This window comes from Balearica regulorum, chromosome 2 (assembly GCF_011004875.1).
Source record: "Balearica regulorum gibbericeps isolate bBalReg1 chromosome 2, bBalReg1.pri, whole genome shotgun sequence".
Lineage (NCBI taxonomy): Eukaryota > Metazoa > Chordata > Aves > Gruiformes > Gruidae > Balearica > Balearica regulorum.
This window is the reverse complement of record NC_046185.1, coordinates 14,905,024-14,924,022: the sequence shown is the minus strand read 5'-3', so window position 1 is coordinate 14,924,022 and position 18,999 is coordinate 14,905,024. Positions and strand designations below refer to the sequence as shown.

The 18,999-nt window shown below is 41.3% G+C and overlaps 1 protein-coding gene across 1 annotated transcript in view; it reads right to left on the bottom strand.

The window, feature by feature from the left end:
- Positions 1 to 660: 660 nt before the first annotated feature.
- Positions 661 to 18,999, bottom strand: part of ENPP2 (ectonucleotide pyrophosphatase/phosphodiesterase 2) — a 74,590-nt gene continuing 56,251 nt past the window's right edge. Inside the window, 12 exon segments of the mRNA XM_075743434.1 lie at positions 661 to 1,271; positions 6,237 to 6,393; positions 6,977 to 7,109; positions 9,653 to 9,730; positions 10,912 to 11,047; positions 11,533 to 11,669; positions 13,817 to 13,868; positions 14,148 to 14,320; positions 15,214 to 15,301; positions 15,454 to 15,541; positions 17,677 to 17,804; positions 18,621 to 18,652. Coding sequence (XP_075599549.1) covers positions 1,101 to 1,271; positions 6,237 to 6,393; positions 6,977 to 7,109; positions 9,653 to 9,730; positions 10,912 to 11,047; positions 11,533 to 11,669; positions 13,817 to 13,868; positions 14,148 to 14,320; positions 15,214 to 15,301; positions 15,454 to 15,541; positions 17,677 to 17,804; positions 18,621 to 18,652 — 1,373 coding nt within the window. The 3' untranslated portion in view covers positions 661 to 1,100.

Sequence of the window (18,999 nt, the reverse complement as noted above, 5' to 3'; positions counted from 1 at the left end):
GATGGCTGTAAAACACATACACTGCGTGGGGTTCACAGTACCAGAAGTTATACAGTGCAATCAGGCCAAGGGGCTTCCTCTGACAATGAGGGCTGGCATTAAGCCTCAGATTAGGGGAAAACTTTGCAAATTCTGGCCATTAGAACAAGATGATGAAAATCAGATTTTCTCCTCCCAGGTAAAAGCCCACTGCAGGGTGTTTAGCAATGTCATCTCTGTCAACATCTGCCTTATCTCAGCTTCCCTCCAAGTCAAAGCAAAAGCCGATGGAACAGGTGTCCCCAGTCACCAGCCCAGAGCAGCAGCGGGAAGGGATAAGACACAGTCTGACTGGCAACCGCGGATGTTGTCACCTCACATCCTCCCCACGGCTCCAGAGCAGGGCCAAGTAGCCTCAAGCATGGAGTACCCCTGGTAGCTTATTACACCAACCAACCTCCTCTCTCAGCTCTGCCCCTCTGGCAAAACCTAACCAGTAATGTCTACTGTGCATGTCTGGTTTATGGTCTCACTGCTGAGTACCAGGGCAGGGCACCTGGGCTCCTAGCAGTCCTCTTTCCAGCAAACCTAAGCTCTTGAGAAGGGCTCTGCCTGGTGAAAAAGAGAGATCTGCAAGTGCCTCTGAATGTCCCTGTGAAAGGAAATCAAAACACATTAAAAAAAACTGAATGTGTGGTTTATTATATTTAAGATGCTATGGTCTATAGGGTTTAAATATGTCTGTCACATAGTTAACAGTAAATGAATGTAATTTTACATGTTCAGTATTTTGATACACAGTACAGGACTACAAGTGTGGTAAAGGAGCATGGGAAATTAATATTTCCTTGATGCATGTATCAAATCCTGCAGCACCGCTTAAAAGCTCAGAGTAAGGACTCAAGCTGCAGTATTACAAGCGCTACTAAATAAACCAAGAAACATACCTATGTTAAACATTAGAGAAACAAAACAAATGACACAAGGCTTTAATATTTAGGATTTGATACAGGATTAAAATACTAATATTTTTAATGTCCTGGTTTCAAATTAATAAATATAAAAACAATATAAAAATATACACCAGTTGATAAAAGGATGCACCGAGTAAGGTTAGAAAGCTAAATTTCACTTTCAAACGTATGCAGGTATGTCTTTAGGGAGAGGATTTCTGTGTAGCTGCGACTGGTCTTTCGGAAGAAGTCCAAGCTTGTGAGCTGTTCGATGTCACGCACACGCGCAGTGTGCATCTTAAGAAGATCTTCAACCCACTTTGATTCATCCTCCAAGCTCTGAAATGTAAAAACCCCAAGTTTTATAATATATCATGTCAAAAATAAGCTCTGAAAGCAAATGCAACTTTTCTAAACATTGAGTTCATTTGAAGAATCTCTGTGCTCTGTTCAAGAATGACTATGGTAAACTAGCACCAAGAAAACAGATTTGAAACTTAACATGCAAGATGATTCCTACAGTTTTATTTTGGGACCCATTTTAGGATGGGGTTGAGACAATGACCATAGTCATCTAGGAAAAGCTGGTCCCATGTTGCAGGTGTTTCAGAAGAACAGCCATATGATTTTAGAAGATCCATCGGTCACTACATCATGTTTTAGCTCACAGAGAGAGGTCTACATCAATCAGTTGTGTATTAGCAAAGCCCAAACTCTAGGCTGTTTAGCTTTGAACCCTACCACTACACATTATTCTCATCTGACCAGAACCACATCTAACACAGTATTATTTTAATCTTTCCACTTTACTGTTAGGAGACCATTACGATTCATTACACAGTTAGGACTATGGTTTATGTTGGTACCTGCAAAATCCTGTTATTAGAACATACATATTATTCACTGATAGAAAAAAGACTTTCACTAAGCATTTCCCAATAGGAAAAAAAAATTAATTAAAAATCAGGAAGGTGATACTGCCAGAGTGATTGGGGTCGGGTTGCATGGCTATTATCTGTCTTAGGGGACTGCTCCTGCACCTCCCTGTGCCAGCTCCAGTGCTTGTTGGAGCCGTCCACAAACTAACATAGCTCACTAACACATGAGAAAATCAGCCCTGCAAAACACTGCAGTTACTGGCTGTTTGAGTGCGGTAACCAGCCCAGCAACATGTCCCATGAGCACTGGAGCCAGCCCTGGGGACTGCACAACAGGGAGCAGACGTGGGAAAAGGAGAAAGCAAACAGGACTTTTCCCCATTTGGCCTCTCTGGCTGGTACGTCTACAGCTCAGCTGGGGAAGCAAGTTAGAAATGGAGGGTGGTACCTCCGGGCATTTGGACTCCATGTGTGTGACTTGCAAATCGTGCTGATAAAAATCTATTTCTGGGCCTATTCCTGAAAACGAGCCCTTTTCTGACTGTCTCAGCGAGATCCTCTCGTCAATCGTCAGCAATGCCAGAGCCTACCCAACGCGGTAGACGTGCCACAGACCTGGCAGTGGGTCACGCCGCAAAGGCCAGGAGGGTGAGTGTGATCGTTTACACAGAGAGGACACGAAGTACCAGCTAGGTCACAGCTTGTTGCTCTAAAGCAAACGTCCATGACCCAGTCCGCACTTGTCTGGTTTGAAGTTTTTCAGCTCCAAATCAACTTTCCTCTCCATGTTGCTAGCAACCGGAGGCTGAAAACCAGGTCTGGAACATGAAAAGCAAGATGCAAATCAAGGGGGAAGAGAAGGGAGCGTGCCCTGCTCACTGCCCCTTGCCTGCGGTGCCGCGCTCCAGGAGCGCCGCCTGGCAGCACGTGGCTGCAGGAAGTCTCCCGCTCAGGGTTCAGCCTGGTGATCAGGTTGCTAGTCTGCAAATGGGCCTCAACAAGGCTTTTACTGCAAACGCAATCACTGTGACATTTTTGTTGTCTTCAAGGCTTCCTTTTGAGCAGGAAATCTGCATTTTACAGAGCTCAGAGGGAAGTGCCATTGCTACAAAGCTCGCTTTTTTGAATACAAGGAGGATTCCTAAGAGTTTGCAAAAGATCTGTAAATCAAAGGACTGAGTTTGGTTTTAAACCAAGTCCAGGGAGACAACATTTGCATGACCCCAGGAAATCCATCAACTGATCCAGGTTTTAGTTTCTCCATTCCACAACTGGCCCATGAAACCTCAGGTCCAGCAGCAAGGATTTTAAACACAGTGCTCTGCTAATGTGGTATTATATTACTGCAGAACAACGAATTAAGTATATACATTTAAAATTATAAGTTTTCTCCATCTGTGCTGGTTAGTCTCACCTCAATAGTACAGTGAGTCTTAGAAGGAAAGTAACAATTGAAAACATGTAGGTAAATAGAAATAAGCAATCAATTAGGAGGCTAACTTAAAATCCACTGGAAAAGATACCAGATATTCTGGACAAAAGAATCTCTCTGGATATCAAACTATTAGCTGGAAAGCTGAACATGATCAGAGTGTAGACAGGTGGGTGAGGAACTCATTAAAAGAGAAATTTAAAGGTTTTGCAGAAAGGGAAAACAGTGGCCTGGAGGAAGTTTCTAGTAGGGTTCCTCCAGCTTTGGTCTTGGAAAGGATTTTGTGTAATGTTTTCATCTGTGCTTTTTGTGCCAAGGCCATTAGTGTGCTAGTAAAAACAAAACCAAACCAAACCAAACTAAAACAAAACACACAATTGGGAGCTCCTGACAGTGCAGAGGAAGACTGGAACAGCATACTGGAGGATGCAGATGGGGGAGTCTGGAAACTGAAACGCTGGCACAGGTTGCCCACAGAGGTCGTAAGTGCCCCATCCCTGGAAACATTCACAGTCAGGCTGGATGGGGCTCTGAGCAACCTGACTGAATTGAAGATGTCCCTGCTCATTGCAGGAGGGCTAGATTAGATGACCTTTTAGGGTCCCTTCCAACTCAAACATAGATAATCTATGATTCTGAGTCCCTGGTATAGTGTGAAATTGGGTTACCCACCTTGATGGCAAAAAAATCTGCTAAGCTGGGAGCTTCTCAGGTGAAACAGTAGATAGAAGAGAAGGACCTGGGTGTACAGCTTGTGCATGATTGTGAGCTACCATTATAGCACAGCTATGGAAAAGGCAAATCCTAGATAGTATCAGAGGAGTTGTGTCCAGTGGAGAGAAAATAATTTCTATTTTGAGAGCTCAGCTGAAGTATTTTATCTCATTGATGTTCCAGGAAAAAAAAAAAATAAAACAAAAAAATCAGATGGGAACAGATGCATAGGGAGGCTACTGAAATGCTCATCTTCTCTTACAAACAGAGCACAAAAGATCCTGGGTCTCCCGTGAATAGAGAGAAGTATATGCCTTGAGAATCATCATAAATCATCACTAGGGTAAATCCCAAAGAAGCCCAGTGAAGGGCTATTTAAGCCATAGAAAAATGTTGACACAAGAATAAATGGGTATAACCTCACCATGAATAAACACAGTTTGGAAATGGAACAAATTCAAATGAGAAGAGTAGTGGTGTTCTCCAACGGCTGTGTGAAGAGAGAGAAAGTGTGTGCAACAAGAGCAGAGTGGAGGGGAAAGCTAATATTTCTTCAGATCTTAAAAGAAAGCTGCAGAGAGGTTAAGGAAAAATTCTTATATTATCCCATGCATTTCATCCATGAAGTATGGGAGGTTTTACACAATCACTTCTTTGAACAAATCAGATGGAAGACCATGTGCAAAAGTAAGACTGACACTGTATTTGAATGGCAAAATTTTGCCTGACTGTATTTTCACTCAAAAGCTACATTTAAATATTTTTGGACTGGTTCTTTGCTATGTATCTGCTAATGACCTCGCCGTAGCACAGAAGTTCCTCCCAGAAACATAAATATATAAACCATAAGTATCATGACCTACAGAGAAAAGAAGCCTGGGTTGGAATATAAGAAATCAAAGAGTAAAAGAGGCCATTATTCTAAATAGTTCATAAAAAAGATTTCAGCAGTTTAAGAGGACTGTGACGTGCAATATAGGGAGGAAAAAAATTGCCTTCGTCTTGAAATTACATACGGGCAGAGATAGGAGGACAGAGGCACTAATAACTGCCAGATTAGTAACTTCCAGATCACCAACTGGACCTTGATTCAGAGGAAAGCAGTCCAGAGAAAAACCATGATGAAATATATGTAGGACTTTCTGAAACTTCTGGTGGAAGACAACTCTGCCCAAAGCAGTTAAGAGTCTAAACAGGGGGAAGCCAGACCTGCTCAAGAGAGAGGGATACTGCTCCAAAAGCGTGGTTTTAAAAAGAGGGACCTGAAAGCAGGCGATGTTTGATGAATGAGAAAGAGACAGTGTTCCAGGTGAATTGTGTACAGAGTTGGAATGACTATTTCTGCCTGTTGCTGGAATAGGAGTCTCAACTTTTTGTGCCAATACAAAATTCATAACATTAATGCGTTCATTCAGGAAACGGTCTCCTGGCAGCCTATAGTGAAGCGTCTGTGTGCAGGAATCCACACAGCTGTGTAATGGGAGAACAAGTTCAGGCGGAAGGACAAGTCTAAATACAGCTGCCTGGGAGGACTGCTGTCCTTGCAGAGCGCCAGAGCCCGTGAGGACTCGACTGCTCTCCTGCCGCACGATCAGCTGCCGAGTGTGCGTGTTACTTTCTGAGGTGCTAACGAGACCGAAGCCTTTGTACTTCACCAAGATTCTTACGCTATAGGATTTTGCATCCTAAAGGAAGATAGGAAATGAACCAGGAGGGTGTCTGGTCACCTCTGGTAATGAGATTCCAAACTTTTCCCTTGAATCGAGACGTGATCTGGAAACAGCCAGAGCTGGCACTCTACCCTTGGCAGGTTTTAGCATATAGTTTTAATACTGTGTGGGTTGGATGTAATCATGCTGTCTGATGCACTCAGACTCCCGTAGCAGACAGACTATATTGTACCTGCGTATGGAAACAGACCTCAATAAAAACATCAGGCTGGCTGCCAGCACAATACATCTACGCACACAGCCTCCTCCCGATCTGCTTTGAGGTTACACTGACAGTGCCTGTCAAAACACAGAAGCCCACAGGTTGTTTACTGCCAACCTACTGTACGCCAGCTCTTCCAGACAATTTGAGATGCAGTAATAGTTCCGTATTTTCTCTGATATCATGGAGGAGTGCTTTTGTCTAATGAGTTGAACACAACACTTAATAGAGCCCTACCCTGTGCTTTCATTCAAGACATCAGTGAGCACTAGCATCTAACAGTAATGGGGTTTCACAAGTCCCGGGGACATATTTACCATGGAGCTACAGTAGAGCAGCAGAACTTACATTGCAGCTCTCATCATTGTCAGGCCGGTGGGGAAGGATGTATGAGAGAACGGAGAGTGGTCCATCGCACTTGTCGGCTGGCTGAGTGAAATCTAAGCAGCTGGTTATGATGGTGTAGTAATGAGTAGGAATGGGGATGGCGCTGCCTTCCACAAACCTGGGGGAATAAAGCAAACGTTATCCCCAAAGGGTAAACCTGTTTGGAAGAAGGTTACACAAACAGCATGGTCTTTCCTCCCGTACGTGTGAGGACACACGTACATTACTGATTCCTAGACACTGTCTGAAAATGAGCAATACCACATGCCAGTGCTGAAAGGCTTCTTCAGTTCAGGGACATAGAAAGCATTACTGAATTATCAAAAGGTTTGAGTATCTGACTCAATAGCACTGCTATGGTTTGCTCTGGTATCCAGTTGTCAGCTTTTAAGTAACTCTAAAGTTCTAGAGAATTTTAGAGAAAATAGATTATTTGGAACATAATTGAGCTTCATCTCAAGGATGAATGAGCACTTCACTTCAAAGTCAAGGTGAACAGTTACCTGCTGAACTGCCATTTCCTTATTTTTACCACTGTCCTACCTACAGGGGCATTCAGTCTTGATGAACAATAATTTTAGGAAGAGCTAGAAAATTATATCTTCTCCCAAAAATTGAATAATGTGCAGATAATGAATTGTTTAAGAAAAAGCCATCATTAAGAGAAGCAACAGCAAACCAATTTAAAGACAAACTCTTACTGTTTTATTTTGTCAGGTGTGTCATGTAAACCATCATAGTCATAGTCAAAGATAGGTCCACTTATAACATTGACTCCATTTCGTTCAGTGGCATATCTCTTCACCAAAACCCTTTGGAAATAGTTCCATACCTCTATGGGGGGGGGGGGGGGGGGGGGGAAAGGAAAAACCACAACAAAAAATAAAACACATCAAAATTTGGATAAGTCAAAACATGCCAAGATTATAAAACAATTTTTTCCCCCTGAAAATAAAAATCCATTCACACAATGGTAGGGGAAATCAAAGACTAAGCATTACAGATTTATTGCAGCTTCATTCAGTTTGGTCCCTAAAGCCTATTCAGAGTTCCTTGTTCTCTGTTGATTTTTTTTTTCCCCAACCAGTGATAAAGGAAATGTACGGTACCACTCCCAGGCTGGCATTGCCACAGACATTGCACAGAGAGCTTGCTGTTCCTCCACCAGCCAGCAGAAACAGCTATTCACACGCTTTTGATGTCCCTATAAACACTTCCTTTGTCTGTCTTATCTACTTACAGGGAATGGTGGTGTGCTGCGGGGTTTTTTTTAATTCTAGAAAGGAAACAGCACCGTGATAAAGAGCAAACCCCAAATATTTTAGAAGAAAGGGAAGTACAAAGGTCATATTCTTCCAGTCAGATTCTCCTTGGATACAAAATGTCTAACTTTTTAATTAGGTGCCATCAGGGATGAGCAAATTATGGCAGGGCTTCTCATTACAGCAACTTTTAGGAAGAGCACGACACACTTTCTCTCACCATGCCCTCCCCAACCTTAACTAGTTAAGATGCTTGCAGAGAGGGGAAACACGCTGGAATCTCCAATTACATCATTCTCCTCCCTTTTTATTTTAACACTAACAGAAGTGTGTGTAAACAAAACAGCTCAGACATGTAAAAGTTTAACTTCTGTCTTGTCAGCTCAGACCCTTATGTCCACGGTTCCCCAGCGCTGTCGGCAGCGCCAGCCCCAGCAGGTTCCCCAGTACGCCTCGTCCCAAGCCCGCTCAGTGCCGCACGCGCCCCCTGCTCGGCTGACGCGGAGGGCCCCGCACGCAATGCTCAACAAGAACCTCAGCTGCAGTAACCATTTGGCAGTACCACTCCTCCAGCTGCTTGCTCCTCAGTGCATCAGCCTTAACAATAAAAATAGCCCAAAAAGAAAAGCCTTTTTTTGGTTTTTTCCTCTCCCTGAGTTTTCCAGCTGAATCTGTTCCCCACTTGTTCCCACTGCTGCCACAGACAGCAACGTCAGTGCAACAGGGGGGCAGCCCAGGGGCACCATCTTGCAGCTCCAGCAAACTGGGAGCTGCTTAAGCCAGGCTTACTACAGAAAAGATGGATACAGAATTATGGCCTAGGAGGGGGTGGGATGGGGCAGTGGACTAAAAAAACAAAGCAGAGGAGGAGGCTTCTGCAGCCAGCACTGCCACTGAAGCCAGCGTAGCATAAAACTGCCACCTCGTATTTTCCCTGTTGTGGAAAAAGCTCCGTATAACGAGCTTATAATCAGCTCTCTACACTGCAGCCCGCACACATGTAGTGGTTCGTAACTCCCCAGAAAGGATATTAGCTCCCGCATTTGTTCTCAGGGAATACTTCGCCCACTTGTGATGAAGAGGAAGGCCACTAGACAAAATGAGCTGTTGGTGGTGGGTAGTTCTCCTGTGATTAGCATCTCAGCTAATTTGCTTAGACTAACATTAGCATGAAGAGCATTTTTATGAAGTGATTTGAGAGTGGGAAATCCCCAATAATTTTGCACTCTGTAATCAGTTAAGTGCCTTTGCTCAAATTTCCAGCAAACATCACCACTTGTTCCTACTCAGAGGTTTTTTAGTTAAAAAAACTCTTTTCTGGTTGAAAAGAAAAAGCCTCCCATAGGCTTTGATGTTTGTCCAAACCTCTCTGGCCTAAAGTCTGAATTGGAAATCTCACAAGAACAGGCTCTTGAGATTCTTCCAAGGCTTCTCAATTCCTGCCAAGCCAAAAATGCCACCAGAATAGCCTGATGGTTTTCCTACCTCTTGGCAAAACTAGAGAGAAAAGGGATGTGCAGACAAAAGAAACGTTAATACTATATCCCTGGAGTTTCAGGGTTTATAAGTTTCAGACAGGTTTAAGTCATTCCTCATTTTCCACAAATTGGTTTCCTCTTCCTTTTTCTTTATAGGTAATAAATATGTTTAGTCTCCCTCTAAGGGCATGAATAGAAAATAAAAAATTATCACTTGTCCCTGAACATGCTGAGTGCACACTCGCAGGCTTGCTTTGAGAAGTAAAAACATGTCGTCCAAGGACGTTCTGCACTAGCGTGGGCTACAGACAAGAAAATCTGAATGATCTTGCACAAACGGAATTACTGCTGCATGAAACAAAATTGCCGAACTACAGCACGTCTGTGCTCTTACCTTAGCCCAGCACCGAGGAAAAGAAACCTTTCTTAAAGCTTAAACCTTTTTTGTGGTATTTTGCCTGCTCATACCTAGAACTATACAGGTGCCCACATGTATTACCTGCTGGCCTCAGGTAACTGAACTTTATGTTCTAAACTTCTCCTATCAATTCATTCCATAGTGCAACACATATACCGTTAAAAAAAAAAAAAAAGAAAAAGGTTGGGAAAGAGGTGAAGCCATGGAAAAGGCACTTACTTTTGAAAGCTGGATACATTGGAATGATATTTGTTATTAGAAAAGCATCATATTTTGCTTCTGCAGAGGAACTTAATTCTGAAAAAAATAAACCATAAAAATATTAATTAGGTGAAATATCAGAAATTCAAGGAACATGAAAATATTTTAAAAAATTGCGTCAGAGTTCAACCAAAGGGAATACTGTCATCTAAACAGTAATCTGAATGCTATATTCAGAAGTGCACATTATAGGATAAAATTTTTCTTCAATGTGACAGCTGGACATGGAAGGTAAGGATTTTATCTTTGCTTCAATCGTCAACCACTTTAAAATATTTTTATAGCTCACATATTTTTGCAGTCTCAAAAATCAGAGCGCTGCTCTGCAGGCTTTTACAAAAGAGGCACACACAATTTCTGGGGAGAGGAGTGCGGGATTATCTTTTGGTTCTGAGCAAGCCTCTGCACCAGTAATTCCACATCAGAAATCCACCATAAAATATTTCAGCCACTGAGTGAGGAAGGCAGAGTAACGAACTTCACAGCTATGAGATAGTTGTGTCCTTTGAAGATCATCGCTCCAAGACTGAACCAATGTAACTGCAACAGGAGAATCCAGCACACTCATTTACACAGATTTTCTACTAGCACTTCTTCTATAAAATGTTAGACATTTTTACAGTATGCAAGAGTCTAATATGGATTTATCAGTTAAATATATATCTTTCTGCTGTTTGAATTCAAAATTAAAAACTCTGACTAAATTCCCAGTTTATGTAAGCTGGCATCTATCTGCTGACTTGAAAAGGCCAGCTTTTGAAGATTGTCTTCTAGCTTGTACTCCTACTCTGTGCAATTCTTCATTCACCTTTATTTTTATTAACTAAACTGGGTCGCTTCACGTTTGGTGCATGAAGCTGGGTAGCAGTTTGGAGCATCGCTTGCAGAGTTGAGAGACCACAGCTGTAATGGCAACTTCTGTCACTGGGCCCTTGATCTTCAACAAGTGCAGCAAGAATAAACTACCCATCCCATTTAGTCCCATATGTGACACCGGTGCAGAAGCAGCTCCTCTGAGAAGATGACATCACCAAGGAAGAAATCACCCCGGAGTGGGGGAAATTAAACCATTCCCAATATTCTTTCTCAACAATCTCAAAAGAACCCTTTAGTCTGTTTATATCTGATGGGAGGTTCCTTTCCAAACCTAAGGTTTTTCACTAACAAAAAAATAAAATTAAAAACCCTCTAGGTATTAAAAAGCTATCCGAACTTACGGGGAGGGAAAAGGAAGCCGTAGGAGAGCTGTTTGTCGCCTCTGTAGGCTGCGCAGCTCTGGCTGTTTCCTGGAGAAATGCGGAGGTCGGGTCTCACACAGCTGGCCAGGTGCTCCGGGACACCCGATACCTCTGCCTGCATTGAGGAACATACACCGAAATGACCAGAAAGGTAATGCCAGCATTTATAGCCAAAAGAAAACAATTTCATATAGTTGAGAGATTAGGTGGAATGACTTGCGTGGAGTCCCAGCTGTACAACCAAGTCCTGCTCCTGTACCTGCTGCAGAGCCCCTCCTTCAGGCAGCAGAACTCACCATGGGAAATACTTCAAGTGAAGTCACTAATTATGCTATCATAAAAAACCCACAAACCTCCATCAAGCAAACATTAGAAAGAAAATGAAAGCAGGAACAGAAACATACAGCCCTTCTGCATTAAAACTCTTTTCTCCTGAAGGAAAAAAAGGGATTTGGACATTGATTTCAATGGTATTTGATATAAATACTGGTGGGAAATTTTTCTTGGGGAAGGGGAATTTTAGAACTTCAGGAATAAAGGTATCAAACAGATTTCCCCAGGATTTTTTAAGCGCTTTCCAAGAACAAAGACAGCACTGACCTGTTTGGAAATAGTGTAGGATGTCCAGAGAGGCATCAGGAACGTTTCGCTGTAGCCACTTTCAAAGTCATGGTGATGCAAGATGTTGTATTTTGTGCGGTACAGTACTGCAGGGCGCCCATATAGGAGATGCTTATCTGCAGATCAGAAGAAATTACGTTTACATTTATTACTGAAAGCCTTAAAGATGAAAAAAAAAAAGGGGGGGGGGGACTGGCTTTCCAACACATGCTGATTCTACAGTGATCCTTAATGGGATAATGACCCTGAATAACTGCTAAGGAAATCTTGTAACAGAGAGAGCAGCAGTTCTTCCATATTTTTGGTTGAGATCCCTGTTCCAGGCTCACAACACACTTTGAGGTTAAAAGTCCCTTCTGCACTTGAAAACTTGCTTTTCTTCTGTCTTGGTGATATGTTATGGTTAAATGTCATTAGATACCTCTGACAAGCTTGAATATAAAAAGACCAAAAAAAATCATTAAAAGAGAGAGAAGAAAAATAAATTTCCTGGCTAATCTTTCCTTGTGCTGCACAGTTCATTGATTTTGATAACCATTTGGCAAACGGGCTTGGCTCGCTTTTGGAAATCAAAACATAGAAACAAGGAAAGCAGCCTAACGCTGTTCACAGATAGGCTTTTAACCCGAAGGAAAAGGGCATGTTTTATTAGTGTTCGAGTCCAAATAGAGGATATTTTTATAGGACACAAGAAAGAAAAGTAGGAAAAGCCTTGTCTAAGGAACTTTATGATAAACTTGCTTTATTCGAGAGAAGCTGAAGTAATCTTGTTCTTCCACATAAGAATAACAACACCACCTAAATTTGTGTGGTGGACCGTGCAGGAGGAGGGAATTATCAACTAAATGCAGAAAGATCCACGATCAGGTGCTACAGCCTGTCACAAAATACAACAAAATAACTTGCACATAGAAGAACTGTCTGTTGTTTAGATAAAGGGCACGTCATTCCACTTAACAGACAACTTAGAAACGAGCAAATAAAACTGGTTTAAATGCTTGTATCTTAAAATACATCAAAAATACTATTTTTATACTACTGAAGTGAAGAAGCATCAAAACCTTCAACCAAAATAAAGATGTTGAGATATCTAGGAGTACAATGGTGAACATGTTTTTTTCCTGATGCCAGAAATTGCCACAGCAGGGAGTAGCTCTTCACTAATTGCAAAAATCAGTTAAACAAGATGAAAGCTGCAGAAAGGCAATCTAAGTCACACAGAAAAGATGAAGAAACTACAGGATAGGCTGCATTGCCTGTTCACAACAGAAAAACTGAAGAAGTAGCTTGACAAGGGAATTAAAAAAACGTATATCCTTAGTCATCTGAGCAATACTATTTGAAGTATCTCAGAAGTCCATGTCTAAACTCAAAACTTCAGAATTTGCTAATTTGGACAATTGTAATGGTGAGGGGAATGCTGTGAATTGTTATGCTGAACCGGATCACAGCTGTGAGAAGGAAAGCTCTGCTTTAGCATGCCTTTCACTCAGTATTGCTGCTCAGAAAAGCAGTTCCCATCCCCTCCCCTCTGGTCCTATCGCTACGTTTTGACCTGGACCACAGCCCTGACACGGCTGAGAGTGCAGGCACACAAAAGTCAGCAGGGAGGGTGCAGGAACTAGTGGCCAGGAGAGCAGGGGATGCTTTCTCATGGGAGTAACATTGACTTGAACACTGATGAGGGACAGAATTGCGCTGAGCATCCCTGAACCAGCAGAGCATTTCTGCACTTGGTTCAATGGATAACCTGCACCCTAAAAACTAAGCATTAAAGATCTGGTCAGGGATTGTCAAAGCAGCTGTGCCATCCTTTCTAACACTGACCTGGTGAAATCTAAGCCTGAACAATACTGGTAAAACACAGTGTGCAGATGTGGTCTATGTTTTTTACCCCATTTATCGCTTGTGGTCAAGTGGAGCGCTGCCTCATGCTGCTTCTCCTTTCCTCATCTCTCTGCTTCCACAGTGGAGATCAAACCTCCTAACAGTGATGGAAAGGAAGAGCTAAAACTCCTATCACTTGGAGCAATACTTTAGTCCTGGTTACAACAAAAGATAGTGTGCACTTCCTCACATGAGCAGCACAGTTTTCCCCACGTCTCTCATGTGTGTCTATGTGCTATTTTGACAGTTACTTGAAAAGACGGTTTACTACACATTAACTAAACTAAAGCAGGAGTTTGTCTGGTATCAATGATGCAAACTAACTTGCAAAAAAACCCCAAAATAGGTTTCATTAACTGAGACATCAGGCTCTTACCTTCTGTTCCCTTGACATGAAAGCGCTTGTTGAGTTCATCCAACTTGTTCTTCTCAAGAATAGAAAAAAGGAACAAGATTAGGATCACTGGAGCATTCAGACATCTCATTTTACTAGGCATCTAGCAAAAGAAAACTAGTGCTATAAAACACTGATGATTTTTTTGTTTCCTGTTTTACAAAAAGCCATAACTGTTCCAAAAAGTCACAAATGCTTCACAGGAAGTGAAATTCTTACAGATCAAACCCTCCCAAAATAAATAAAATGGCTACAACTTTACTAGCCAAGTACTGCTAAGAAGCAGAAGCATCAGCAGATCCTAAACACCTACCTTATCATCACATGTACATCCTATATCAAAATCTGACACAGAAGGTAGAGCGACAGGATAAAATGGTTTAGCCACTTCATCTGGAACAGTTGGTTTATAAACATTGGCTCTCAGCAGGTGATTTAAACTCCCGTGGGTACCATTATTGGGAGCAGGCTTTAATCCAAGCAGATCTAGGAAAACAGCAAAGATACATGAATGACGGTTAGATTGCAAACGTGTATGCAGCAGTGTCTCTACTGAGCTAAGACAATTATTTTCAATACTGTTTACACCCGTGACATGTTAATGAATGCTTTTAATATAATAAAAATAATAACCTTTTGTCCAAATCATAAAACTGCAAATGCTGTCTGAATAGTACGGTGGCCTTTATGACAAGAAAGTTAATTTGCATCAAGACGTTGGAAAACAGTTTTATTATAACTACTCCTGCAGCTTCCAGTGCAAACCTACAGTCAATATATTGACCTTACACCAACCACCTGGAACACAGTGTTATTAATCACCTGCTTTAGAGATAAGGGATAATTACCTTTTTGGTATTTCAACTTTGAAATTAAATAAGTGAATTTCACGTTCAGCTAGAAAGTTTTTTTACCCTGGAAAATCAGTATTAAAGAAAAGATCATAATGAGTATCTATATACATCATCAGATTCTGCTTCATGGCTACAGCAGGAGTTTAGGAAACATAATCACAGCAGGAGTTGCCACGGAAAACTAAGCGATGCCCTTGAGCTGCTCCATGAGACATGCAGGTGCAAAAGCAGCTTCGGAAAGGAAACCTCCGTCCTAGACTGCTGAGGTGTGGACACCACACACTGCAGCGGTGGGTATTTCACCTCTGCAAAGCTATGGTAACCTCCTTTACTGTCCAGTTGATAGAACAGAGCAAACTGCAAAGTGCCTTCAGCTGTCCTGGCCAAAAGGCAAGTGCTTGGGGAGGGGGGACTGGGGAAGGGACACTGGGAGAGAGTCAGGGCATGAGCTCACAGGTGCCTAAGTGAAGCCCTGTTAGCTAAAACAGTGTGTTTCTCTTGCAATTTCTCAAGCAGGTGGCTTACCACACATGACGTTGTAAAGTTCAATATTTTCAAAAGGAGGTACTTTGGTCTTGTATTTGAATGTAGGGCCGTAACCTATAAAGACAGTCTTTAAAAAAAAAAAAAAAAAGAAGGGAGAAGAATACAAAAGAAGAGCATTAACAGGTAGAGGTTTTTTTCAGTGAATATTCACACTTTAGAGATCTGCAATTTCTTCTGCCTTCAATGACCCTCCCAGAAAGGTTACTGCATTCCTCATACCTGCATGCTGTTTATCTTGTTGTCATAGCCATGGTCTCCATGGAAGAAACATTTTCCCGTTGGTTTCTTGTAAACGTCCACCGCTTTCCTAAATTGAAAAAATTATTTTGAGAATTTCCTCAAAGGTGTAGGTATGGTGGCTGACCTGACAGTGTACTTTTTGGGAAGGAGGGATAAGGTTACAAGGCAGCGCATTGCTCATCTCTCGAATAGCAGTAGTGGGGACTGCAGGCTCATCCAGCAACCCTGGGGTTTCTCCCTCTGCTCCCACTATAACAGAGTACAAACCTAAGAGCCAGCTCTTACTCATTGATAACAACCTTAGCATCTATTTACTTATTTTCCTCAGACTTTCTCATTTCACATCAGCTCCTACAGACTGGAGGTATTTTGGACCATACTCTTCCAATCCTCACAAGGCCAACAAAGGCTTCTAAGAAAGCACATTTGAGATGTTACAGTGCTGCAAATGTCATACAATGCTGTAAAGTGCTTTCACCTGTTTGCCTTCCACCCAATGAACAAAAATGGGGAGCAGAAACAAAACTGGAGGGAGAAGAGAAATTGTAATGAAGATAAATAGCTGAGAAAATAAGTGCTGTATCATAAGAATGCTAATTTTCAGCTTGTTGCTGACTTTTGGGTTTGTTTTTTTTACAAAATATGTGGAAAAATAAGTATTGTGTCATAGGAATTATAATTGCCAGCTTGTTCCAGAGTACTTTTTTACAGTTTTATGAGGGCCATGTGCAAGCAATACATGCAGTGGACCAGATTATCCTACAAGTTAATTTCTTCATCTGCAATAAATGCTCTGCCAAAGTTTGATTTTGGCCTTGTAAATTACTAGAGTTATAGCAATCGGGTCTGTACCTGCCATTTTCCTGGCTCTGATTATACAATGAATTACAGTTACGTTAACAAATGCGTTATTGGTGAATGACATTTCAGAAAAATCTAATTATTAAATAAGCCAAAGAAAGTCTGATGTAATTAATAAGAAATTACTAAATGTAAATCAGCTTGGGCCATCCCATCAGTTCCAGTAAAATTCTTAAAACTAAAACTTTTATAGGCCTAAAACTTTTATAGGCCTAAAACTCAGAGTGGGATTCTTTGAAATGTACATGAACCCAACCACAGAAACTGTACGGGGCAACTGGCCAGCCAGCTAGTAGAGTTATGAAAGCAAGCAATTGGGGTTTCTCATTCACTGCTTCAGCAGAGTGATCCTTGCATAATTCACGGAAAGATAAGCACAGATGTCAAAAGGCACTTACAACACACCATGTGTTTGCCTGGCAGCTATATGGGCAAAAAAACCCTACCATAATTTAAAGCTCATAACAGACTACCGTGAGCCAAAAGCGGTGTCATCTTCCGAGAACCACCGCGTCACCTTTATGCATAAAGTCCCAGCCATTCTCATACTGTAATACACGTGCCAAACGATCAAAGCAAGAAAAATATATATATTAAACCAGAAAAGGGTACACAATTCATAAACAAAGGCTACTCCTCTCATGTTCACTCTATAAGTATATGTACCAACTTGTTTTTCCTTGCTCAATTTTTAGCTAAGAATATTAAAAAATGCTCATATTTTATAACTGAAATTCAGAGGCATATGGGGAAGTACAACCCAAAACAGGGTTTTCTCTGAGCTAAAGCATCCTAGTTTTCTGTGGATTTGTTTTGCAACACAATACACTGCCAACACTTTGATGGCCACCCTGTCATACCCTTCCATATGTTCTCAGGCATTCACCCACACTGCCAATAACTCCATTTTCTTTCCATTTACCCACTACATCCACTCAGCCTCTTGTTCCCTAACATCCCCTGGTCACACATGCCTTCCCTTTCCCCCCGTACTCCCTGCTTCCTCATTGGAATAAGCTTGCACCTCATTAAAAAAAAGCTTATCAGCTCCTATACTTGAGCTAATCAGTCAAAAACCACACAGCTGCTTGAGGAAACCAATCTGCATTTCTACCCTCTATCCAGCTACTGATTTTCCCAAACTTTAAAACAATTTTGTGTTCTGAGCCACATCCCTCTGCATCAAATGTGATTGAACCTCACCAGGAGTTCAAAACTACTCTCGTTCATGGGGTAGAAGAGCAAGATGCTGACAGACAGGGCAATCCCAGGTGTCTCGTTTCCTCAGGGAAAAAAAAAAAAAGGCTGAAAATCAGGATGCAAGCAAAAGCAAGAGTTTACCTTGCCACATGCCATTTGCGATCCACCAGTAAATGGACATCCTCAATTCTTCGGTTGTACGCATAGTGCAAGCGTTTAGGCAGGTGCTGTTTCAAGTAAGGCTTGAAGTGCTGGTCTGGCTTTCTACACTGAAAAATTAATGGTTACAAACAACACTGCTGTCAGTTAGCTTAGATGTGCATAAAACCTTGAACTACAGAAATCAAGCTGTTAAGGTCATTATTGATGATGTCTTGTAAACAAAGTGTACATCTAGAGTACATGGTCCAACCCTTTCTGTGCAGTATTTACGTAAGACGAGGGCCCAGGGAGTCATTCAAAGATGTATTTGGAAAGCTTCATTCTCATGACAGTCTTTTTGAAAGCATCATGCAAAACATCACACTTACTTAGCTCACAGATGAAGAATTTTATTCTAACTGAACCAAAGCTTAAGTTTCAGAGGAAAGCTGAATGCTTAAAATACATCTTGTCTGCAGATATATTTAAAGCCATCTGGTTACAAAATTTGATATTATTTTTTTTAATCAGCTTTTATTTTAAATACTTTTTTCCCATTAAAAGCAAGGTTATAGTTGAAGGCTATCAAATGAAATTTTTCAGCGTCTTTAAAGTGCTAGTAAAATATTTACCCTAAGAGATTATTTTCCATTTCTGAAGAAATGAATAAATAGACTCAATTCAGGGAGTCAAGACGGTCAGGGCGATTCTGGCTCTGCGCTGCCCAAAAAGGTTATAAAAGCTACTACAGCAGCAAACAGTGGAATTTATGAGACACATTAATCTGCACTCGTGAAGGGCACCATTTAACACTCTTTCTTCACGTTAATGGTTGGTTTTCCTGCCTAAAGAGTGAGGAGAGAATGCTGATTAATGCCCCAAATTAAGATATGAAGTGAGCGGTGCAGTATAGACAGAGATACCTCCCAGTTCTAAATACTTACTGTAAGGTTGGCAACAATGACTTTAGGGTCATCTGTTAAGCAAAAGAAAAAAAAAAAAGACAAAAATAAAATATTTTGCAGAAGAAAACATAAGCTAATAACATAGTTTTACAGAAGCATTCTTCTTAAAAGTTGGCTGATTGTTACTAAAAGTACACTGTATATATTAGATAAGAGATCATGAATATGAACTAAAGTTTAACTGTATACCCTTTTAGTAATATTTTAGTTGCTTAGGTAATGTTGCTCACTGTTCTATGATTAGGGCCTTAGATTAATATTTATTCTATTTTCTGAAAACATATTATTTGAAGTCTCTTGACTGCTTTCCTTTTAAATAAAAAGTCATCCCCAAACACAAAGACTTTCCTTGAAAAAT